Source organism: Lepidochelys olivacea, assembly GCF_965140295.1.
Source record: "Lepidochelys olivacea isolate rLepOli2 genome assembly, chromosome: 2".
Lineage (NCBI taxonomy): Eukaryota > Metazoa > Chordata > Testudines > Cheloniidae > Lepidochelys > Lepidochelys olivacea.
In genome coordinates this window covers 34229674-34256532 of record NC_140412.1, presented here as the reverse complement: position 1 = coordinate 34256532, position 26859 = coordinate 34229674, and the positions used below count along the sequence as shown (strand labels likewise).

General features: G+C 40.0%; 1 protein-coding gene across 3 annotated transcripts in view; it reads right to left on the bottom strand.

Annotated features, from left to right (window-relative positions):
- ANGPT1 (angiopoietin 1) overlaps window positions 1-26859 on the bottom strand; it is a 209831-nt gene that overhangs the window by 47159 nt on the left and 135813 nt on the right. For all 3 annotated transcript variants that reach the window (XM_084618518.1, XM_084618519.1, XM_084618520.1), the window contains 3 exons: window positions 20188-20315; window positions 15242-15343; window positions 2159-2325 (listed from right to left, as the gene is read on the bottom strand). In XM_084618518.1, coding sequence (XP_084474644.1) covers window positions 2159-2325; window positions 15242-15343; window positions 20188-20315 — 397 coding nt within the window. The remainder of the gene's footprint in view (window positions 1-2158; window positions 2326-15241; window positions 15344-20187; window positions 20316-26859) is intronic.

Below are 26859 nucleotides of genomic sequence, written 5' to 3'. Positions count from 1 at the left end.
TTTCATCTGCATTGAAATCCTTTGCAATATAATCTAGCTTCTGTCTACCCTCCTCACTTGCAGCTGCACCTTGGGTTGAAAGTTTGAGAGATTTTAGTAAAATCTATAGTCTTCAATGTTATTTTCTGCGGTAGAACTTTATCAGTTCTTTGAAGGACCTGTATCCTTTTTTGCCTAATCAAGCAGTAAAATCCTCAAACTGTTAAGATAGACCGTGGTTCCTGGATGCATATAATTAAAAAAAATACATGTGAGGATAGTGTAAACTGTCTATGGCTCTGTCTATACTACCCTGCAGTTCAGACTACGGGGCATGACTAGCAGTGCACACCAAGTTTCAGAGTAACAGCCGTTCCATTTATTCTTTTACGTAGAGACTGTCCAGTTTGACCAATGTATATGGCAGAGGGGCATTGCTGGCACATGATGGCATATATCACATTGGTGGATGTGCAGGTGAACGAGCCTCTGATAGTGTGGCTGATGTTATTAGGCCCTGTGATGGTGTCCCCTGAATAGCTATGTGGGCACAGTTGGCAACGGGCTTTGTTGCAAGGATAAGTTCCTGGGTTAGTGGTTCTGTTGTGTGGTATGTGGTTGTTGGTGAGTATTTGCTTCAGGTTGGGGGGCTGTCTGTAGGCAAGGACTGGCCTGTCTCCCAAGTTTTGTGAGAGTGTTGGGTCATCCTTTAGGATAGGTTGTAGATCCTTAATAATGCGTTGGAGGGGTTTTAGTTGGGGGCTGAAGGTGACGGCTAGTGGCGTTCTGTTATTTTCTTTGTTAGGCCTGTCCTGTAGTAGGTAACTTCTTAGTTGGGGGCACACCAAAGCACTGCTCTGTAACTCCCCCATGTGGACACTGTGGGAACAAATTAAAAGGTTCCTAGTTTGCATTAATGTAGTTGAGTGTGAAGAGGACTTTGTTAAAGCAAACTAGGAACCTTTCATTTTGTGTGCACATGGGGGACAGCAGACCACATTGGCGTGCACTGATATTCACATGCCCATAGTCCGAACTTTGGGGCAGTGTAGCCAACCCATATGGAGACCATGGTAGGAATGGGGTTCTTCAAATACCAGGGTTTAGGAGAGGAGCTTATATTACAGAGGAAGGAAACTGTGTGACAGAGCATGACAAATCACCTGTTGCTGAGCACAGGAACTCCTAAGGTGCCCAGTATCTCACTGAATTTGCTAAGAAACAGTATACTAACTCTTCCATTGGTTGCTGAGGGTTAAGATACCATAACACTTAAGTACCAACATTCCCAGAGAAATAAAGATCTTGGCTTGGTCTGCAGACATTTTAGGCTTAGAAAAGATGTGAGGGATGGATATGAAATCATTGGGACCAGCACAGTCTAGATTAAGTTGTGCAGGCACAGCTGATTTTGGATATGCTAAAAAATGTGGTAAGTTTTAAATGGGTCTGTTGGATGGTGAAATCAGGATCTCATCTCAGTTTGGTTTCTCCCTTTCAGGAATACTGAAGCAAAATTGAAGCTTGAAGTCTTAGAAATAAATTACAAGAATGGACAGGGTCCTGGGAGCTATAGTCCTGCTTAGACAGACGGTGGAAAAGTCCACACTGTTAATACGAGTTGGAGAATGAGCCTTACAGACTAAGGGCCACACAAACTGGAACCTGAAAGGTCTGTTCACAGTGGTGGGCAATGAATGGTTGCCAATTTATTTAGAAGTTCAAGTAACAAAACCTCAATGCCTTCCCCTCCCAGGAACCTCCAGAGTCCAGAAACCCCTAACTTTATCTTTGCAGACTCCTGGGGTAGAGGCAAGGGCCTAACACCTACCAACAGTAGACCCTCTCCCCAGAGTCCTCAAGGGGTGCTGGCTGGTTGTTCTCCTTAGCAAGATTTTCAGGATGGGGTAGTAGGCTACCAGATAAGGGCCATTGCTCACCAAATGCTAACAAATTTCAGAGTGTCCTGACCCTTGTGCCGTACAGTTTGTTGTCACACGTAATACTTTCTCTCTCAATTTCTATCTCTGGAAAATTGCATTTTTGGTTTATATTTGTACTCTTAATTTAAAAGTTGGATGCAACTTAATACTACATTATTATCCTTTCACTTATTTCATTTGCAAACAGTGAACAAGATCTAATACCCAATGGCAACAGAACATCAATACGTGCTTACCTGTAATTCTGCTTTTCATTTCCTATATGAAATCTGTCATATTGTGAATATGCCCGATTTCCTTCCCAGTCCATTAACTCAATTCTTAGAGAATACTGCCGCTGACTGGTTATTGCAAAGATAAACTCATTTCCCAGCCAATGTTCACCAGATGGGCTACCAAAACCCTAGAAAAAAGTTGGTAAAATAACTGAATTTAATTATTTTTCTTAATGTTGGTGTAATATTTGTACTGTTATAAAATTATCATTACATTTTTCTTATATACTCTAAGGGCAAGTTAATTAACCTTCCTATGCCTCAGTTTGCCCATCTGTATAATGGATCTATTAATACATACCTTGCAAGGACATTATGTGGTTTAAAATTAGTTGATGTTTTCAGGTGCAAAATCACTTTAAAGGACAAAGTAGTATGTTATTTCCTTTGTCTACTACTGAAATATTAGACAACTATTATATGCTCTGCATCGGCCTCCACCTTGGGATCATTCAGACACTGAAGACGGCAGATATTTTGCAGCCCATTAAGTGGTGCCGTGGGACTACATGCACCTAAATTTGGCACTGGCTACCAATTAACTTGAGGTTGGAATTCATGCAGTTGCTTTGAATCTAAAAGCCTTCAATGGTTTGAGATCTAGATTGTCTCTTTTGCCATAACATATTGCTTCAACTAAGAACAACAGAGGAGCTCGAGCTGGAGCCTTCCCATATAAATGAAGGACAGGTGCTGGGCAGGATGTTCTCTGAGCTGGTCCTTGGTTTTGGTACTCACCCATATCACCCTTGGCCTACCAGAGTCCAGATTTGTTAACTTCTGAACCTAAATCACAGGCCATCTTTTCTCAGACTACTGAGGTGGGGTTAAGATGTGGGTTCAGGTGACTATATTCCTCAACAGTCCTTTTGTATTACTTTGTGTTTCAACCTAAAGGTCGATGCTCAGACCACAATATGTGGGGCTATAAATTTATTTTATAAATATGAAGAAATGACTAATAAATAAGAGGTGGTTGCGTGTGCTATTCACCTTCCATATATTCAGATTATCTTATTTCTTTCTAACTAAACTGAATAACCGTACAAAATATAGTAAAAGGGAGAATAAAATGAAGAGTATAGCTAATTTCCCCCAATGAATTGTGGTTTAAGTATTATGTGTAGTATTTCTGTGCCACATGTTACTCTGTTCTTTGATATTTGACACCATCCCATAAATAAAAAATAAAAATAGAAAAAGAAAAAGAAATCTATCTGAATAGTTCAGCAGCTATTGGGGGGAGGGATCGCTCAGTCGTTTGAGCATTGGCCTGCTAAACCCAGGGTTGTGAGTTCAGTCCTTGAGGGAGCCATTGAGAGATCTGGGGCAAAAAAAAACTGGGGACTGATCCCGCTTTGAGCAGGGGGTTGGACTAGATGATCTCCTGAGGTCCCTTCCAACCCTGATATTCTGTGATTCTAAGCTTAAAAGGATTGAGATGGGGTCTAAAAGATATGTCAATGTTCTGGGAGTGCAGGGAGGGATTTCCGATTATTCCCAAACTGGATCACCTATCAATAATTACAGCATGTTATAAAACACTTTCAGCAACACTCACTTTCTTTTAAAATCTACCAGTACCCACTTGCTATTTGAGCAGAAGACTGAGCCAACTGGTATTATAGGCTAATTGAGACTGGCTCAGGAGTATCAGGAAGAAATTTGCTCAGGTTGAACCTTGGGATTCTGAACTCTTGCCTCAGTGGAGATCAAGTGAATCATGGGGATGAAGTGCTTAATCTTTAAGAAACAAAGTCGAGTAGTCTACAGTCAGTCTTACAGATGGAATAAGTGGAATGACATGGTGATCTTAAAGGAGACCATTCTCTCTCTCTCTCTCCTCTACCACCCCATATATCATCTCTCAGAAAGTCCTCCCCTTTAATCATTCCAAAATCTGTCTCTTTCCCACATTCCTCATTGCTTGCCTTGATTACTGTAATCTTCTACTTACTACTGCCCAACCTTCTGGCCTCTCTCCTCCCAATAATCAAGCCTGTCCTAAGTGCCTGTCCTTAACTACTGCTTCAACCACACTATTGGCACGTATATTTTACCAAATAAAATACAAGCTTCTTCCCCTTATTTGCATAATTGCATCCCCACCTATCTCTGTCATGTTCTCCTTTATGTTGCTCTTAATCCTCTCTCCTTATTTCTCTTTCCTACCCTCCTTCTCACAGTCTTGGCTTTTTCCTTTCTAGCTCCTACACCTGGGACAATATCCCAGTTCTAGGAACTCAGGAGTTGCCATACAGAATCAGACTAGTGGTTCTTCTTCTTAGTGTCTTGTCTCAACAGTGGCCAGCACCACCTGCTTCAGAGGGAAGTGCAGTAAACTCTGCAATGCACAGTTATGGAGCAGCCTTCCCACAATCAATGTTTCTTTCTAACCCCACTAGTTAGTGATTGATTTATGCCTTGCAACATTAGGGTTTATCAAAAACATTTGTATTTTTGTTTCTTTGTTATCCTTGCTATTGTTCACTGAGCACACATTTTATCCTCCTTCTGAGCTCTCTTTGGAACAGACCTCTTCAGGAAATCCCTTCTCCCTTTTGCTCATAATTAATAACCATAAGGCATGATCTGTTCTGAACAGTTGCTCTATTTTGTAACTTATGTTTGTGTATCTTGTCTTATCTTATTTAGGTTGTAGCCTTTTCAGGACATGGAACATATCCCTTTTTTATATTCTGGATCTGTGTAAACTCAAGGCACCATAAAGTTGTTTCTTAATAATAATACAGTAGAACCTCAGAGTTATGAACACCAGAGTTACGAACTGACCGGTCAACCATACACCTCATTTGGAACTGGAAGTACCCAATCTTGCAGCAGCGGAGACACACACACACACACAATTATAGTACAGTACTGTGTAAAACCTAAACTACTAAAAGAATAAAGGGGAAGTTTAAAAAAAGGTTTGACAAGCTAAGGAAACTGTTTCTATGCTTGTCTCATTTAAATTAAGATGGTTAAATGAAGCATTTTCCTTCTGTTCTGTGTAGTAAAGCTTCAAAGCTGTATTAAGTCAATGTACTTTTGAAAGAACAGCCATAACATTTTGTTCAGAGTTACGAACATTTCAGAGTTAAGAACAACCTCCATTCCCAAGGTGTTCGAACGCTGAGGTTCTACTGTAATTCTTCACATTCACAGTAGGAAAGGATTTACACGTCCTTCTCTCCTCCCACGTTAGACATCAGATTGGAATGAAAATCTATTGCTCAGTGGTTTGCTCTCCTGACTGGAGGAAATTAAGTTGCAATAGAAGCTAATGGAAGGGCAAAAGAAGAAAAAAGAGAAGAAAGAGGTGGTCGTATTAGTTTTCAGAAGCTGAATCCTATTAGAAAGACATATAGTAACGTATTACCGAAAGTTAGATTAGAAATCTCAGGATCATTTAAATGATCAGGTGTGTTACTGAGCCTGACCTGCCTAATATTTTTGATCTATTAGAGAAGGTCTTCTTGAAGCCATGCTGAATAGGATATGTTCACTTCATACAAGACATTTCTCTCAGTAATTTAAATAAGCCATAAATCCTAACTAATTAAACCATCATAATAAATACTGGGTGTGATGGATGGGGTTTTCTTGGGAATTAAACTGTCTGCTGTTTTGCATTTCTTTTGTACAGCAAAGCATTACACAGCTAGGGACACAAATAGAAGTCAAAGATTCCCTTCGGAAGCATGACATGCATATGGCTAAAGATGTAGGTTTAGAAATCTTGCATGGCGCATTTGAAAACCTAGAGCTTTGGTGCGTGGAGCAAAAAATGTGGTATTGCCAAGTCCAAGCATTTAAAAACCACAAGTCAGGCCCCCAAAACCGTGGGATTGGCCTAAAAATCACAAGACTTTAACTAAATAGTAAATGTCAGATTCTTTTTATTTGCCTACTAAGTTCTGAGTTTTCAGAGTGCACTCAGGTCACATTTTCTAGTTATTCTCTGCAATCATGAGAAATTATTACTTATTTTTTTTAGATGAAAACTGAGACTCACCTAATAAAATAACTCCAGGGAATGTGGAAACACACCAAAAATCATGTGAGTTGGCAACACTGCAAGTTGCTGTGAAATATAGAGTAACAATAGTACTTGAATTGCTCTTTACCATTTTAAGTGCCGATGAGCCATCTAATTGATTGAAGTATAAACATTACTTATCCATATAAATTAACATAGAGATCTTTAAGTCACAGATATAGGTTAGAAATTTGGCAGTGCCCACCTGTCCCACACCGTTGTTTGTTATTTCAGCATCAGTGAATCTGTATTTCTGGTGCTGAAATGTCACGTATGGAAGCTTTACATGTGAGAAAAGATTGTATTTTAGGAAAAGTTACTCCCAGTTCAGTGAAAGAAAAGGGCTCATGAGTAAGTGCCAGTGAGTTTATGTTTGTCTCTATAGCATAGAAATGACATGATGTAATACTCCCTGTAATTATTTGCACACCATTGCATACATTTGATTAAAAAAATGTTTGTGACTACTGTCCTATATCAAAGCAAATACTATAGATTCTGATATACTGCACAACTGCTTTGTAAAAAGCAATAATAGTAATAATTGTAATAATAATCATAATAATTCACTGCACCATTGATCCATAAAGCAATTTTACTAGGAATCAGAGGCGATATTATAATATTTTATAATATTTACACCAGTTAACAAATACCACCCAAGGTCTGCCTTGCTTCACCTCTGAGTGCACTGTGATTACCAGAGTCAAAATAACAAAAGCAGTCAGGAGTACAAAGAAACTGAATTCAAGACAACTTTTAAAAGTGACCTTCAGAATTCACAAAGTTGACGTTTATTCAAAAATAATAAGTATGGTGCAAAAGAGTTTTATTAGCTTTGGCAAAATCTGTAGGCGTATTCTACTTGAATCATGTTACTCCAAGTTCATTAAACAATTATCTCTCTTACTTTATTTATTTTGTCTGATAATGCTCATAGGAAGCTTTGACTTTTTATAGACAAAACAAAAATTGAAACCAGACACAGTCAGTATATCCTGTGGGTTCATCTCCTGTCAGACAACTCACTGAAGAAAACATCTAATAATTCAGTGTTTTACAGCGGGGATGTCTTCCCAGAAGCCATAAAGAATAATCAGCTCCGGTGCCTTAGCTGAGAATACAGAATGGACTTTGAATGTTTGTGAAAATTATTTTAGGATAAGGTCAGTAGACTTCTCCATTTCCAACACATTGGGTTATGCACAACGTTCTTCTGATTGAAAATTAAGTTCTGGTCTGTAGTTGTATCTTTAATGTCCTTCACAGCACCAAAGATAAGATATTTTGATAAAACAGTTTGTTAAAGTAATACTGTGATATATTTTTTTGGGTGTTCAGAGTTAAACATTGTAATTTACCTTCTAGAATGACTAAAATGAGACTGGAAAGTCAGTTTCATCTCGCAAAAAGAAAAGGAGTACTTGTGGCACCTTAGAGACTAACCAATTTATTTGAGCATAAGCTTTCGTGAGCTACAGCTCACTTCATCGGATGCATACTGTGAAAAGTTTCATCTCGCAGTGCAGAACTGAATACCACGAGTTAAGCCCGGGGGTTTGAACCCTGGGGGCCCACACTCTTGGTCACGTGTGCAGCATTTGCTAAGTAGCAACAACTTTTTATTTTAAGTGGATTAATCAAAACTTAAAGTCCCCACTTCCCATACAAAGCCTGGGAAAACAAAATTTATGCAGGGGTCATAAGGACAGAAATCCAGATTTGAAGTACAGATCTTCAACAACTGCTACTTTTGCCTAGTTGGAATATTAGCCGCTGACCCTCCGAGATCCCTATGTGACATCTACTGACCCTTCCCCAGGCCTGCATTAAATGCTACCTTCCATACTGCTTAACTGGAATAGACACAGAGCTCACTTCCTACAGAAGACTACTCTGTTCATACCCTTTCCCAGATACTACTGGATTTCTGTAGAAGGGAGAGCTCTGTATGGGCTCTCTGTCAGTGTGCGTGGAGTGTGAAAAAAAGGCAAACTGGGCTTGTTACTTTGTTGTCAGAAAATAGTTTAGTTGTAAAATAACATTATGATCTGTTGTTTAACTTTTTTTTAAACCAACCAAAAAGTAATCCAATCAATATCTGCAGTGCTCCAGTGAAGAGTGGGAGCTACAGTAAGGTGAGGTATGAATCATTATGTCATTAAACAAAATTTATTAGATGCATAACATGTAAGGAATACATAATAGTTTGCTTTATTCAACAGCTAACCTTTTTTTGTATAAATGAACTTTTCCTGTTCTTTCTGATTTGAAAAGACCACCACATGGGTGTTGTGAACATACATTAATAGTGTCATATTGAAATATTGTAGGCAAAGTAGACACATGAATATATAGCCACATATCAACACAATTCCTGAAACAGATGTTATCCAGTAAAATTTGTGCAGGGAGGACAGTGCTAGATAGGATTTTAAAGCATAATTAAAGCATGACTGAATTCAAACAAAAGAATATATTTAACTTTCCATTCAGTAGCAAAAATATACTATAAATTAAGGAAACAAATGTATTTTGCTTCCAGTGTGGCAGAAATCTCCCTTGGTACTTGATTCAAAAGATATGAATCTGTGATATCTGCCAGCTAGGGGGCTTTGGGCCTGATCCAAAGCCTAGTGAAGTCAAATAGGCTTTGAATCTGTCCTTTAGCTCAAGCTATAAAAAGTTATACTTTAATTCCAGCGGTCCCAGGTTCAAATTCTGGTGATAACTAAGTTAACAATCACCATACAAAGCATCATATTAATACATATCCACCATAACTCTCATCCACTTACTTTCATACCATACCTACTATCACTGGGTACTACAAATCCTACTAGATTCTCTCCTGAGGACGAGAAATGAGAACATGCGAACATGCTTTCTCTTTCTATAACACCCACTGAATGCGACAAGTATCTGAGTAATCATTTCAGTTAAAAAGACAAATGTTTATTTAGTAAAGTGGTATGTCACACAATTCTTTATCAAGGAGGGGTTGATTTCCATAAAAGGCTATGCTCAGAGAATATCTGATCCACATTCCAGGAACTAAAACTCATTTCCTAAAACCCAAGTTTTTTAGTAAATACTTGAAAGAAGTGGATCACTTCTACGTCTTATACCCCACTTGCTGAACATAAATAAATTTTCCAACACAAAAGCGATTTATAATGCCTCCAGCATGAGAAATTTGAGCACATATATTAATATACTACTTATAAAGTTGCAGCATACTGTTTTCCCCTCATTTATCCTTAGCTCACTACATCATCTTATTGATTTTAACATAGTTTGCAAAAACCCTGCCTCATTTGCTTCAAGTACAGAACCAAGACTGTTCTGCCCCCACATCCCAGTCTCATCTCTGCAAGAACCTCCCCTTCCCTCAGACTCCAATCTCACCCTCAAACCCCTTACTTTGCAGGCAGGATGCAGGCTAAATCACTCAAGTGCTGCTAGCCTTTCAATGCCCTTCCCACAAATCCTCCACAAAGGACAGACAAGTTCTCCCATAATTTATTAGGAAAACAGTTCCAGCCGTCTCAGCACATAGACCAATGGGCTAAGCCTCCAGACATATGCAGATGAGAGCAGAAACGGTGAGGACACAGCAAAGTGGGTATGGCTTTGCCGTGGGAATGCTCGCCCCTGGCTTGGCTAACCTGGGTGCTGAGACCTGGATGCCGGGTTAACTGTGCAATGTAGATTTAGCTTCAGTGTCTCCTCAAGTGGCACTTCCCCAGTCACTTCCCCCTTCTCCAAATCCTTCCATCTTCTTTCCCCTCTTCTCAAATTCCCTTCACAGTGGCCTCCCTGTGCCTGGTGGTTCCCACGTGTCCTGGACAAGCCCCTACTGCTCTGCAGACTTTCAGAGCCTACAGGGCTGGGGTTCAGTCTGGGAAGGACCCAAGCCAGATGTAGGTAGGAGCCACAGCTATATCAGACTGGGCCCCTGCTGGTAGGAAGTGTCAATTGCAACTTTTCTTTGTTAGCTAAATAGAATTGGCAATGGCAGCCTCAGACTGTCCTTCCTGCTGGACCATCACAGCCAGCCAAAATTCGGCAGGAGGATGGCTGTGTTGTCCTATCCCAGGCTGCAAGTTGTCCCTCTCAGCTATAATAATGCCAATGCTGGCCATATTATAGGAGAAGTGCAATATCACAATTGTAAAATGCAGAGTTTTTGAGTATTGCTTGAGAATACTGCAGTGTATCTTTATAAGGGACACAAGAGCAGGGAGGGCTGTTGTGCAGGGCAGATGTGCTCTCCTTGTGACTGTGGCACCAGTCGATATACCCAGATCTGGGGATTATATTTGGGCACACATGCATAAAATTTTGTCAACTATTTGCATCTTTTGGATGTACCTGCTACTTCCTCTAGCTCATTTTTTGGGGAAAGAGAGAAAATATAGTAACTCAAACCAAATCAAATGGAAAAATCTCTGATTTTCATAAAATGGTAAGGTTAACGGATGGCTGTAAAGTTCATTCTCCAGCTGTCCTGTAGGTGTGTGTGTGTCTGTGTCCCATACACAAAGTATATTAGGCTCTCTAACTTCAGACTCCTATCAGAATTAAGGGTCTGATCCTGCAAAGTGCTGCGTGCAACTCCCATTGACATCAACAGCATCAGCCTGTGACTCCATAATAACAGTTACTCCTGGTGTAGACAAAGCTTCCTGGACTTCCGTATAGCCTAAGACATCAGCCTCTGACTAGCCTAGGCTATGACTAGCCTCTGACTAGCCTACCTGAGGGGCTGCCTCTCTCCTGGCCAAACTGGAACATTTGTAGTCAATACTGGCATCAAGCTAGATCACCCTCATTATAAAAAAGAGGGGGCTGCTGGGGTGTCTTCTCCATGAAGGCTCAAGAACTCTGGAAATTGCTCTGCCCCCCGGGTATGAAATAGGCAGAAATGAGTGACTTTCCAGGCATGCTACAAAACACATTTGTTTGACAGGGCTTTGGGAGAAGGCTGAGGATGTGATCTGTGAACCTGGAAGGAGGTGGAAAGAAGCTCTTTGTAGATGGCAGGCCAGCAAATTCCTATTAAAACAGCCATACTGGGTCAGACCAATGGTCCATCTAGCCCAGCTTCTGACAGTGGCCAATTCCAGATACTTCAGAAGGAATGAACACAACCGGGCAATTTTGAAGGGTCCATCCCCTGTTGTCCAGTATCAACTTCTAGTAATTGAAGGTTTTGGGGCACCCAGGGCATGGGGTTGTGTCCCTGACCATTGTGGCTAATAGCCATTGATAGACCTGTCCTCCGTGAACTTATCTAATTCTTTTTTTAACTCAATTTTTTGGCCTTCACAACATCCCATGACAACAAGTTCCACAGGTTGACAGTGCATTGTGTGAAGAAGTACTTCCTTTTGTTTGTTTTAAACCTGCAGCCTATTAATTTCATTCTTAGTTCTTATGTTATGTGAAGGGGTAAACAACGCTTTCCTATTCAGTTTTTCCACACCATTTGTAATGTTATGACCTCTATCATATTCCCCCTCAGTTGTCTCTTTTCTAAGCTGAACAGTTCTAGTCTTTTAAATCTCTCCTCATATGGAAGCCGTTTCATATCCCTAATTATTTTTCTTGCCCTTTTCTGAACCTTTTCCAATTCCAATATATCTTTTTTGAGATGGGCTGACGAGAACAGCATGCTCGTGTGAGCCTCCTCCAAGCACTTAGGGCAGTGGCAATGAGAGTCACAATCAGGCATTGCCTTACAACAGAAGTAGCAGAATTTGAAACCCAGAGAGCGTGGCATAACTCCAGTACCGGTACCCTGACTGGGTGCCAGACCCACACAAAAACAACAGTACACATTTTTACCTCTCTGCACTGTGAAAACTGAACATAAGAACAGCCATACTGGGTCAGATCAAAGGTCCGTCTAGCCCAGTATCCTGTCTTCTGACAGTGGCCAGTGCCAGGTGTCTCAGAGGGAATGAACAGAACAAGTAATCACCAAGTGATCCATCCTCTTTCACCCGTTCCCCACTTCTGGCAAACAACTGATGAATTATCCATACTGTTTGTATCCTATCTTTTAGCTAGTTACTGATCCATGAAAGGACCTTCCCTCTTATTCCACAGCTGCTTACTTTTCTTATGAGCTTTTGGTGGGGACATTCTCAAAGGCCTTCTCCAAGTCCAATACACTATACTGACTAGGACACCCTTGTCCATATGCTTGTGGACGCCCTCAAAGAATTCTAATATATTGGTGAGGCATGATTTTCCTTTACAAAAGCTGTGTTGACTCTTCCCCAACAAATTGTGTTCATCTATGTGTCTGATAATTCTGTTCTTTATTACAGTTTCACCCAATTTGTTGTTACTAAAGTTAGGTTTACCAAAGTGTAATTGCCAGGATTGCCTCTGGAGCCTTTTTCAAAAATCGGCATTACATTGGCTATCCTCCAGTCATCTGGTACAGAGGCTGATTTAAGCAATAGGTTACAAACCACAGTTAGAGCGGAAAAGAGTCCTGTGGCACCTTATAGACTAACAGACGTATTGAAGCATAAGCTTTCATGGGTGAATACCCTCTTCGTTGAATGCATGTCCGAAGTGGGTCTTCACCCACAAAAGCTTATGCTCCAATACGTCTGTTAGTCTATATGGTGCCACAGGACTCTTTGCCGCTTTTACAGATCCAGACTAACATGGCTACCCCTCTGATACTTGATACCACAGTTAGTAGTTCTGCAGTTTCATACATGAGTTCCTTCAGAACTCTTGTGTGAATACCATCTGGTCCTACTGTCATATTACTGCTTAATTTATCAATTTGTTCCAAAACCTCCTGTATTGACACCTCAATATGGGACAGTTCCCTCAATTTGTCACCTAAAAAGAATGGCTTGGGTTTGGCGATCTCCCCTGCATTCTTTGCAGTGAAGACTAATGCAAAGAATGCATTTAGATTCTTCACAAGGACCCTCATCAAAGACTCTTAAGCAAAGTAAGCTGTCATGGGATAAGAGGGAAGGTCCTCTAATGGACTGGTTAAAAGATAGGAAACAAATGGTAGGAATAAATGGGCAGTTTTCAGAATGGAGAGAGGTAAATAGTGGTGTCCCACTGGGGTCTGTACTGGGACCAGTTCTATTCAACATATTCATAAAAGATCTGGGAAAAGGGGTAAACAAAAAGGTGGCAAAATTTGCAGATGATACAAAACTACTCAAGATAGTTAAGTCCCAAGCAAACTGCAAAGAGCTACAAAAGAATCTCACAAAACCGGATGCCTAGGCAACAAAATGGCAGATGAAATTCAATGTTGATAAATGCAAAGTAATGCACACTGGAAAACATAATCCCAACTATACATATAAAATGATGGAGTCTAAATTAGTTGTTACCACTCAAGAAAGAGATCTTGGAGTCATCGTAGTTACTTCTCTGAAAACATCCACTCAATGTGCAGCAGCAGTCAAAAAAGGTAATAAAATATTAGGAATAATTAAGAAAGGGATAGATAATGAGACAGAAAATATCATATTGCCTCTATATAAATCCATGGTATGCCCACATCTTGAATACTGTGTGCAGATGTGGTCATCCCATCTCAAAAAAGATATATTGGAATTGGAAAAGGTTCAGAAAAAGGCAACAAAAATGATTAGGGGTATGGAACAGCTGCCATATGAGGAGAGATTAATGAGACCGGGACTTTTCAGATTGGAAAAAAGATGACTCAGGGGGCAGGGGGAATATGATTGTGGTCTATAAAATCATGACTGGTGTGGTGAAAGTAAATAAGGAAGTGTTATTTGCTCCTTCTCATAACACAAAATTAGGGGTCACCAAATTAAATTAATAGGTAGCCGGTTTAAAAAAAAACAAAAAGGAAGTATTTTTTTCACAGAATGCACAGTCAACCTGTGGAACTCCTTGCCAGAGGATGTTGTGAAGGCCAAGACTATAACAGGGTTCAAAAAAGAGCTAAATAACTTCATGGAGGATAGATCCATCAATGGCTATTAGCCAGGATGGTGTCTCTAGGCTCTGTTTGTGAGAAGCTGGAAATGGGTGACGGGATGGATCGGTTGATACCTATCTGTGCTGTTCTTTTCCTCTGGGGCACCTGGGATTGGCCATTGTCAAAAGACAGAATACTGGGCTAGATGGACCTTTGGTCTGACCCAGTATGGCTGTTCTTATGTTCACAATGGTCTTGTTTCCCTTAAGTGCTCTGTCAATACTTTGATCATCCAGTGGCCCCACTTAATTTTTTGCTCTGAGTTTTTGTGTCTTGTGTTGCTCTTTTCTTTCTTGGCCTGCCTTCTTATACTTTTATACTTGGTTTGCTGGAGTTTATGCTCCTTTCTATTTTCTTCACTAGGATTTGACTTCCGATTTTTAAAGGGTGACTTTTTGCCTTTAACTGCCTCTTTTACTCTTCTGTTTAGCCATGGTAGCATTTTTTAATGATCCTCTTACTGTTTTTTTTTTTTTTTAATTTCGGGTAAACATTTAGTTTGAGCCTCTATTAAGGTGTTTCTAAATAGTCTCCATGCAGTTTTCAGGAATTTCAGCCTTGTGACTGTTCCTTTTAATGACCTTCCTCATTTTAGTATAGTTCCCCTTTTTGAAGTTAAAATACTACTTTGGTAGGTTTCTTTGTCGTTTCCCTCTCTCACGGATGTTAAATTTAATTACAATGTGGTTGCTATTATCAGGCAGTTCAGCTCACCTCTTGGACCAGATTCTGTGCTCCACTTAGGACTAAATGAAGATTGCCTCTCCCCTTGAGGGTTCCAGGACAAGCTGCTCCAAGAAGAAGTCATTTAGTGTGTCTAGAAATTTTCTCTCTGTATCCTGTCCTGAGGTTACATTTACTGAGTCAATATACCTGATTACTTAATGCTGCCAGGGTTATACTGTAATTTTAATTGAGTGTTAGTGCACGGAGAGCTTAAAATCTAATGGTTCAAGGGATTACTTTTCTAACTTTACTGTAAATTCTTCACCCTTACCATTTTGTATTCTTTCCAGTTTTTTTGAAAATCCAGACTCCCATCTTCTCGGTGTTGTATAACTGTCCATCCTCCTCCTGTGATCTCCATATTACAAAAGACCTAGGTAATAATGAAAATAACGATACTAGTTTCAAAATTATGTCCACTCAGAAAAAGACAACTTTCCTTAATAGTCTTCCAACATTAGTACTTTTTCAGTTGATCAAGTATTACCTAGTGCTTGTAGCACAATGTTACACAGGATAGGAAGAAATTATCATAAATTCTTGCCGGAAAATGAGATACAGTGAAGCCAAAATGTAGAAAAGATGATACATTATTTATAGGGGCTTGTATTTCTTATTTAAATCCGGGTTGTACCCACAATGTACCAGGCAGTATCCCAACACAGATAGTGACATAATCATTGCCCCAAAGAGTTTGCAATCTAAGAAGACAAGCAACATATAAAAGGTATAGATAAAGTGGAGAAATTACGAATGGGGCCATGTGGGACTATCCCTGGAGAGTGTATGACCAGTACTGAAATTGCAGACCAGCTCCTACCATGATTTCACAATAAAGCTCTCATTAAGTTCCGTATTTACATATAGATAGCAATGTGGTCCTTAAATATAACAAGACAATGCACATAATAATCACAACAGATATTTTATGTTTTATGTGTATACAGTAGTGCTTATAAATGACACAACTTTCACAAAGAATGCATCCTATTGTGCAGCCTATCATTTTTCTTGGGATACTGCAAGGAAAGGTTAAAACTGTCATTTATTATTATTTCTTCTTTTCTGTTCCATCATTTTAACACTATTACTTGAAGCAATTTCCTCATTATTTTCATTAGCAGATACATTTTCCCTATTGGCACTGTGATTGTTCCAGGCTTTCATTTCTGTGCTTTTTAATAAAGCTACATTTGCCTTTGAAATAAGGTGTGCATTTATACCGAGAGTTGAAGAATTCTGATCAATCAGCCTAGTATTTTGTGATCACATCCATCACCATGGACAATGTTGGCCAGTAATTTAATGTTTTTCTTTGCTCTATCAATTGATGGTCATTATCCACTTCCTTTAAATAAAAATTCTTATACATCAGTCAACAAAAGAACAATAGTTCATCCTCAGACAAATCAGTTCCATGCTTTTCACTCTAAGATTTATTGTTCATGTTGATGCTCTGTGATTGCTTCATTGTTTGAATTGCTAGGTCCCCTTGCACATGTAGGAGGAAAGGAGAATGTTGACCACTGCAGACACGTAAACCAGATTCAGAATAACAATTAAAGAAACATGATTTGTTAGACAAACATTTTGGCTCTAGTCCTCCTTCAGCAAAGACACTGCAAGTCAAGCCATTTATCTACAGGATTTAGTTTTCTTAGTCTTAGTCTGATTTTCAGTGAACATTTCTAACTGATGGATGTACCTTATTTAAAATTCAAGTCTAGAACCCAGGAATCCAGTGTTCATTTTTCTAATGAATTAAGCCCTTCTCATGTCTTGAGTGTTAATATTTTAATATGGAAAAGGAACATAATATAAAATTTTCCTGTAATAAAAAGCCTTATAAAACAAGTTTTCATGTTCTTTGAGAGGTGTAGCAAATTACAGCACCTAATTATGCATTAGCCAGCATTGCGTGGTCTGGCACTTTCCATGGCGGTGGATGTGAACACCTGCCATACTAAAAGGAGTATCAAGTTGATTATCAATATTAGCTTCGCATAATTCTAGCCAAAAAAAGCCTTGAACTGGCTCCTGTCCCAGATAAGGTCAAGACATTCAGCCATTAAACACCTTTTAACATGTTTTGAGGTTTAATCCTGAACAAAAAAGAGGTGATAATTTTAATAGCTATTTTTATGCATCTGTGGGTGCTGGACTTCTTATGATGAGTGGTGGGTGGTGGACTTTATTATTTTTCTGCGGATTCAGATGAAGAGGACTCCAAATGCACTAAGTATTTGCCTCTGCTTAGACGCATGGATGAAAAAAACTACTAATTCATAACACACATCCATTTAATTAGACTCATTTTAGATTTATGGATTAAACAAATTTTTAGCATTAAAACAGCCTTTTGGAGACAAACCCAGATTTTTTTAAAAAAAGATGATAATATACTCCTGTCCTTAAATGTGTTTATGAAGAATAAGAACATAAGAATGGCCATACTGGGTCAGACCAATGGTTCATCTAGCCCAGTGTCTTGTCTTCCGACAGTGGCCAGTGCCAGGTGCTTCAGAGGGAATGAACAGGACAGGTAATCATCAAGTGATCCATCCTCTGTCGTCCATTCCCAGCTTCTGGCAAACAGGCTAGGAGACCATCCCCTCTCATCTCATCTAATAGTCTTTGATGGACCTATCCTCCATGATTTTATCTAGTTCTTTTTTGAACCCTGTTATAGTCCTGGCCTTCGCAACATTCTCTGGCAAAGAGTTCCACAGGTTGACTGTGTGTTGTGGGAAGAAGTACTTCCTTTTGTTTGTTTTCAACCCCTTGCCTATTAATTTCATTTGGTAACTCCTCGCTCTTGTGTTATGTTAAGGAGCAAATAACACTTCCTTATTTACTTTCTCCACACCAGTTGATTTTATGGATCTCTATAATATCCTTCCTTAGTCATCTCTTTCCAGGCTGAAAAATCCCAGTCTTATTAATCTTATTAATCTGTTCCATACCCTTAATCATTTCATTGCCCATTTCTGTACTTTTTTCAATTCCCATATATCTTTTTTGAGATGGGTGACCACAGCTGCACACAGTATTCAAGATGTGGGTGTACCATAGATTTATATTGAGGCAGTATGATATTTTCTGTCTTATTATCTATCCCTTTCTTAATGATTCCTAAAATTGTTAGATTTTTTGGACTGCTGCTGCACACTGAGTGGATGTTTTCAGAGATGTTTTCCGCAATGACTCCAAGATCTTTTTCTTGAGTGGTAACAGCTAATTTAGACCCCATCATTTTATATGTATAGTTGGGATTATGTTTTCTAGTGTGCACTACTTTGCATTTATCAACATTGAATTTCATCTGCCATTTTTGTAGCCCAGTCACCCAGTTTTGTAAGATCCTTTTGTAATTCTTTGCAGTCTGCTTGGGACTTAACTATCTTGAGTAGTTTTATATCATCTGCAATTTTTGCCACATTTTTGTTTACGCCTTTTCCCACATCATTTATGAATACGTTGAATAGGACTGGTCCTAGTACTGACCCCAGTGGGACACCACTATTTACCTCTCTCCATTCTGAAAACTTATCATTTATTTCTACCCTTTGTTTCCTATATATTAACCAGTTACTGGTCCATGAGATAGATGAGAACCATCTATCAACTAAAACACTTCACGGCTCCAATACAGTGCCCACTAAAATCAGTGACTTCAGTGGCCATCGGATCAGGAACTAAAATAGTATGGTATAAAGAATAACTAAGTAGCCTCAATAATTTAAAAGTAAGCAGTTTAAATGTATAATATTATGCACAACTCAGAATAAAGACTTAGAATACTGTTGCACTTCTAATTATTTCAACACCTTAAATATATCTACACATTTAAGAGGAAAAATTAAAATAATTAAATAAATACAACTTGCAAAATGATGACTATCAAAAGGGTGGGAATGGGGGTTTGAGCAGGACTGATAATCATCTGTAAATATCTGAAGGTTGTAAACGGCAAAGAGGAAGAGAAATTGACAGTAATGTTGGGATGAAACTAAGCAAAGAAAACGACTAGAAAATTATAAAATGTATTAGCCCACTTAGTGCCTGATCCCACGTCCCTTAAGACAATAGGAATTTTCCCACTGTCTTCAGTGGATATTGTATCAGGCCCTTGCTACCAGAGGTTGACAGACACAGGAGCCAGCAGAATATATATGTATATATATATACATACTTTTCTTGCTGAAACAGAAAGAAAACTAAAATGCAGCCTCTCTGAAAAACCAAATGGAATAGTTTCTGGGCTGACTCTCCTGATTGCATTGGATAGCTCTTCCAATCAGGGATACCAGAGAAATAAAACATGACTTCCACAATGTGACTTTCCCTATTTTACCTATCCCAGTGCTAGTCTCAAACTAAACACACCAAGATCAGTAACCTAGTAAACCTTGTGGATATTCAGATACAATTTAAAAGTTTGTAACAAAGCTTCCATGGACAGCTTGTGAACTTGAACAAAACTAATGCAAGTGCAACTCATTGTCAATTTGCCAGTTATTTTCAAGTCCTTTACAATTCCAGTTTAACAGTTTCAACACCTCTGTTCAGGTCTCTCTAATCCTGCTTGATAACATCTAAGAAGATTTTCCATATTTCATTATAGACATCTCAATTATCTTCTGTATTCACCTTTCATATATCACTATATCAATATTTGCTTTAACAGTATTCTTCTAGTGTTGGTTTATCCTTTTCCCCATTTCTCATCCTGAACAATATTTCTGGAATGAAATGGGAACTATTTATCAGTGATTAATTACAAACAGATGATTGTTTTTTGACAGTGGATCATTAATTAATAAAATATGATCTCTTGGGTATCCCTGATTCTCTCCTTAATCTTCAGAGACATGTATTTCTCACAGAACTGCTGGCCAGGTGTCTGACTCAACTGTAGAGATCAGGCATTTGCTGAGGGGTAGAAGACAGATCATGTTTTGGGGGTGTATGCTCAGATTTAGGGAGGATCCTCAGTCAGTGGAGAAAAAGGATGGGTTGGGACTCACTCCAGACAAGATACTCTATTTACTTCACCTTCCAGTATTTTTCTAAGGGTGAAGATGGACCAAGTGATTTATATTAATACAGCACTTTGCCAATGTAAAGATTCCATAACCATGCAGAATGCTCCCTCACGCCAAGAGCAACATCTACATCAACAAGCAAAAACAAACACAAATACTTTATATTTGTTACCTTTTTAGGCTCTGATACATTATTAATATAAATAGTGTAGACTCCGCTTTTGTTAAAGCCAGCTTGGTACACATCTGCACAGTCTCTGAATGGCTTGTCCTCCTCTCTTTTTGCATTCTTTAGTAAAACTGCAAAACAGAAAATACGATAATGCAGGTTACAATAGCAACCCTAGGAATTACTATACCAAAGCGGCTTTATTTCTTGTTAGCTTTTCCACATCATTCTAGGCACTTAAGTATTATGCCTGTTATACCTACATAACACCTCAGTATTAGACATAACACCTAAATATTAGTCCTTACATGTCCACCGCATTTTACAAACCACAAATACTTAATAATTAACATGTCCCTTTGAGGAAGGTAACGAATTATTATTATCCCCATTTTAATGATAGGAGTACTGAGGTGAAGAGGCAAAGGCCCAAATCCTCAAATGTTTTTAGGCAGAACACCCATTGATTTAAATGGGAGTTAAGTGCGTAAATACCTTTTGGGATCTGAGGCAAAGAGACTTTCTCAAGGCCATGGAGCCAATCATCATTGGCAAAGCCAGGAATAGAAACTATGACCCCTTGATTCTCCAATCTCCTCCCTTTCCCCAGACCATATTCCTTTTTAAATAGCATAAATCACTGCAAACAATAGTGTAAAAACCCAAAATTTTCCACCTACAAATTGTTATTAAAAGCAACTTGTAAAAAATGGATGCTACCTTAATATATAGTTTTAATGGTGGGTTTTAATTTCTGGGTTTATTTCACTTTGTGAAAATAAAGCAAAAGAATTAATATTCCAGCTACAGCATAGCACTTGATTCTGCACATCACAGGGTACGAAGTATTGTGCATGAGTGTGAGATTAAGAGATGAGGAGAACAGGGTGTGCTGGCAATCCCAATCCTGCAGTAATGAGCGCACTGCTAAATTGGCCATGAAGTAACTCCTCCCTAACAGAACGAGTAAGACCTAAGAGGGGAACCTGTAGCTCTCCAAACAACAGGGGCTTGATCCTGCACTATGGACCCAATCCAGGAACACATGCTTTAAGCACTTGAGTAGTCCCATTGAAATCTATGAGACTACTCATATGCTTAAAATTAAGCATGTGCTTATGTGCTTTGCAGGATCCAGGCCAGAGTTCTCAGCACCTTGCAGTATTAAGCTCCACAGTGATGAGGACTACATAAATACATATGCAAATTGAATTGAAGCTCTCTATAGACATGCCCATTGTCTGTCTGCAATCCACCTCTTTTTCACTTTGGGCACAGGAAAGTAAAGAGTGGGTGCAAAAGGGGATAGCGACTTACTCCCTCCCAATGAAGAAGATGGCACTGTGTACCTAGGGCACAGTGGTGTGCCTCCACTTCCACTAGAGAGTAGCAACCTTGCACGGCTGTTGCACACCACACAAGGACTTGCGGGTTCAAGGCTGTATGTTAAATATATAATGACACAAACACTTCACACCTCTATATGCCACCTTCCATTTGAGCATCTTCCTGAACCTTATGGGCAATAATTCTAGCATCACAAATTCCTGTGAGATAGGCTGTAGCTATGCCCATTTTGCAGATGAAGAAACAGAAGGCTAGAGTGGTTAAGTGATTTGCCCAACATCACACAAGAAGTCCTGGGGAGAGGCAGAAATAAAACCCAAGATTTCTAACGCCCAATCAGTTGCTTTAACCATAAGACCATCCTTCCTCCCCACATAGAGAATGTATATTGCAGTTCACAAAACTACTCTCATAGCACAGCATTTGCATTTTGTCTTGAATAAAACAGATGTAATTTGCTGTGTTTTTTTCTTTTAAAATTTGAATTTTACAACAAAAAGGTGGATTTATTTTTCTTTTGAGTGAATTTATGCGTCATCTCTTTTCTCTCTTCTTCCATAGCATCCATAAAAGTAACTCCTGGCTCACATACATATGTGAACTCTAGTTGGAAAAGAAACTTCTTGGAGGCTTAGCCCTATTAGGAAAAGAAAAGTGGTATTCGTGACTCAGTAGGTGACACACTTCCCTTTGAGTCAGTGCTGAATTAGGCCCTCAGCATGGTATTAAGTAACAATGCACTCTTGCAGGTGCCATTTTTCAGATGAGACATAAAACTGGGCCCTGGCAATTTGTGTTCATTAAAGATTCAGTGGTATTTTTTGTAAGTAGAGGAGTATTAGCTTCAATGGCCAAATTCCAACTGAGTAATTACTTGGGATCTGAGCCAAAGGCCACTGAAGTCAAAGGAGAGATTCCCATTGACCTCAGATCAGGTCCATCTTGCCTACCCTGAGTTTTTCAAATGAGAGAAGTTAGCTTTCCTTGCTGAGTGAGAATCACTACTGCTTCCATGCTAAACGTGACAACGTACATCTATGTAATACACACACGGAGATCAGCTTACCTGCCTCTCCTCCCACACACACAATCTGCAAAATATTTTGAAGTCACTGGAATTGCTGTAGATTTACACCAGTGTTACTGAGATCAGAAACTAGTTCCATTATTTTTGAACTGAATGTTATGTAATTTTTTTCAGGAGGCAGCCCTGGCTCTTTAAGCTATTTTTAGCTGGACTGATACATAAATATCTTTTTTGAACAAGACAGCAGGAGATCATATATGGTTACATGGCCAACATGCTATCATATAAACCATCATATTATAACATAAGCAGTCCTGATTTATTTATACACTGTATGTATCTACAGGGTTTGGGTTTAGAGTGAGCAGTAAAACTTAAACAGAAATAGCATTAATATCCTTGGATGTCATAACTAAGGGACATGAAATTTTTAAATAGGTATCTCAGTAGCCAATAACAAAATAATTGTTTTTACAGCAAATGAAATAAAATCAGTCCATTCAGTAAAGCACTTGACATTTCAATCACCAAAGAACCTCACAGGAATACTCAGATTGCATATTTAGTAAAATGCACATATAGTTTGTCTGTCTGAGGTGGGTAAAAAACAAAGAAACAAAAGGCAACAGCTCTCCTTAGACAAGAACGCTCTAAATCTTTGTGATTCTTTAGGCTTTCTTTAGGGTTTTAATCTCCGATGGGAGCCACTCAGAGTTTCATCTCTGAAAAGAATTGCTTGGTGCATGGGCATGCAGGCACAGTAGCTGGTTTTTGAGATGTAATCATAGAATCATAGAATCACAGAATATCCGGGTTGGAAGGGACCTCAGGAGGTCATCTAGTCCAACCCCCTGCTCAAAAGCAGGACCCATCCCCAATTAAATCATCCCAGCCAGGCTTTGTCAAGCCTGACCTTAAAAACTTGTAAGGAAGGAGATTCCACCACCTCCCTAGGCAACGCATTCCAGTGTTTCACCACCCTCCTAGTGAAAAAGTTTTTCCTAATATCCAACCTAAACCTTCCCCACTGCAACTTGAGACCATTACTCCTTGTCCTGTCCTCTTCCACCACTGAGAATAGTCTAGAACCATCCTCTTTGGAACTACCTCTCAGGTAGTTGAAAGCAGCTATCAGATCCCCCCTCATTCTTCTCTTCTGCAGACTAAATAATCCCAGTTCCCTCAGCCTCTCCTCATAACTCATGTGTTCCAGACCCCTAATCATTTTTGTTGCCCTTCGCTGGACTCTCTCCAATTTATCCACATCCTTCTTGTAGTGTGGGGCTGGGCACAACATTATTCCCTGTGTTCAGGGTGAGGAAGAGATTCAAAGGGCTGGTACCACTGTAGTGTTAGCCTCTGGAAGGCTACAGGAAAGTGGCAGTGCCTTGGCTATGCCCTCTACCTCCCCCCGTCTTCACCAGTCAGCAGACCTACCCAAGCCCAGAGAGGAGCGGATGCTGCATAGCGGTTGCATTCCCTCTGGGAATCACAATAGCTCCTGGAGCTCCCAATCTGTCAATGAGACTCTACAGCATCCCTAGGCTAAAGTACTGCCTTGAAGGTATAAAGAATCCTCGTATTAATGCCTGATATAAACGTTTAGATTATAAAACTATGAATGCTGGAGAATTAATTATACATTCTGATGATAACCTTCCTTCACTGACAATAGACGATTCTCCCATTATATTCCAAGGAACTATAAAGAACAAGCCCTAAATTATCAGAAAATTAATCCCTGTGAACTTTATTGCTGATGTTCTTTTACAGTAAGGTAACAAGGAATTCTTCCCATTTTGTTCATATTTGAAACCCATGATGTTTCTAAACTTTTTCCACATTCCACAGTGCCTGACTGGGTATTTACTGCTGAACATTACACAAACCATGAACTCCTTATACATCAGTTGAAGTTCCTGAATAAAACATTGACTGGCATACTGTCAGTGTATAAATAATTTAAAAAAAAAACCCAACCCTAAATAGAACCCAAAGGGAATGATTAGTTCTCATAGACTTATATCACAGGCTACAGAATCCCCCTGTCCACTTCTGTAATAGCTCATAATCTCTGGTTGAGTTACTGACATCCACAGATTTTGAGTTAAAGACTTCAAGTTACAAAAAGTCCACCATTTATTCTATTTCAAACCAGCAAGTGACCTGTGCCCCATGTTGCAGAGGAAGACAAAACAACAACAACAACCCAGAATCTCAGCCAATCTGACTAGGGGGAAATTCCTTCCCCATCCCAAATATGGTGATCAGTTGGATCCTAAGCATGTGGGCAAGATCCACCAGCCAGACAGTTGGGAAATAATTCTCTATAGTAACTCAGAGCTCTCCCCATCTAGTGTCCCACCTCCGGCTGTTGGAGAAATTTGCTAATAACAGTCATGGATGGGCCACAGACATCATGTGTAACTATTACCCTTTCTTTGACTATCTAAATGCCTAAAGTTAGTTCAAATATTTTTAAATACATGATCATACCAATATATTATGTAGCTGAGGTTGCTGACAAAAGTCTGTGTCAAGCAAAATAAATTAATTTTGATATATTTGGTGCTATGAACAAAAATATATTAGACACATATTTGCCCTTTTCTAATTTGATCCAAATTAACTGATCTCAGCACTAGGGAAAATATAATTATCTTAAAATTAATATATTTCAGTGTTTATTGTCATTTCTAATTAGGCTTTGAGAAAATGAAATATGTGTGCCAGCAACCTAAAATGGACATTCCTTAATTACACCCTGATGTTCAATAGTGCTTACAGGCAAAGACAATTGATTATGTTGCCTAAATTCATGGAGTCACATTCATACTTCCCGTAGTACCAAACATCTGGACTGATGCATTCATAAATTCCGCAAAGACTAAATGAGTTAATCCCACAGGTGCTAATTATGTCTTCATATGACAATGCCAATAAATGACAGATGAAAGGAAGCTGTATGTTTTTTGTACAATGGTGATATAAATGAACAGAAATGTAGAGATTTCCGCAATGAATCTTTATATTTTCATACTCTTAATAATATCCTACATGCTTTGTATTTAATCTACTTTTAATGTCCAACAATTAATCCATAGCAAAAGAAAATTCCTAAATGATCTTCATGAGAGTGGAAGTCCAAAAGGAGAAAACCTTATTCACTATATGTTCAGGAAATATTCATTGGCCAGCTTCTGGCTGCCATATGTATGCAGGTGCCCATAAAAAACAATGTGGGCAGAAGAAGTCTCAGGTTAGAAATCTCCCTACCTAGTTTGGGTGTTTCCAAGAATTTGAGGGGAGGGTTGTCTGTAGATCCACCGCTACCTGTAACAGAAGCCAGAGGGTCTAGAAGCAGGGTCAGGGTCTAGAGCAGAGGTTCTCAATTTATGGGCCGCACCTGCCTGGGAAGGCGTGGGCATGTGCCAGTTGCCTGTCTTTTGGGCAGGCGTATAGTACTGCCAGAGGATATCCAGAGCACTGCTTAGCCTGGAGGTGGGCAGAAGGAGCCGGGGGACGGATTGGATGGGGTCAGCCATGTGGGTTTGCACACTAGGGGAATATAGGGAGCCTCCCCTGCTCCACCCCCCAGCTCTCCTCCCCAGCTCTGCCCTACCCACTGTAGCACAAGGGTTCTCCTACTTCATCTTTCCCCAGCATCACAGGGCCTCCTGGGCCCTCCATCTACTCCCTATGTTCTGCTCTCCAGCTCAGCCAGGGCTACTCCATTTCCTGCTGTGCTCTCACCCCTTACAGTATCCCACAGGCTCCCCGCCATCCCCATACACCTCCACATTGCAACCCTGTCTGCAGTACCCTGGGGCTTCTCTCGGTTCCCATTCACCAATCCCAGCCCGGCACTGCAATATCCCAGAGACTCCCCTCCATTCTCTTCCCCTCGTCTCAGACCTGCCCTACAGAATTCCAATGACTCCCCTCCTTCCCCATCCCCCCAGCCCTGCCTTGCCCTCAGGGCTCCCATATAGCTCCATGCCCCCACCCTGCACCAGCCTGGCCCTGAGCCCAGGGTTCTCTCCATACCCCCATCCTGCCCCAGCCCTGACCTTGGGGCTCCCTTCCTTTCCCATCCCCACACCTTGACCCAGCCCTGCCCTGGCCCTGGGGCTCCACTCCATCCTCATTGCCCCACCCCACCCCAGCCGTGCCGCACCCCTGGGGCTCCCATATATCCCCATCCCCCCACCATGAACCACCCCTGGCCTGTTCCCAGGGCTCCCCTCTATCCCCATCACCCCATCCCAATTTAGCCCTGCCCTGTCCCTGGGGCTCCCTTC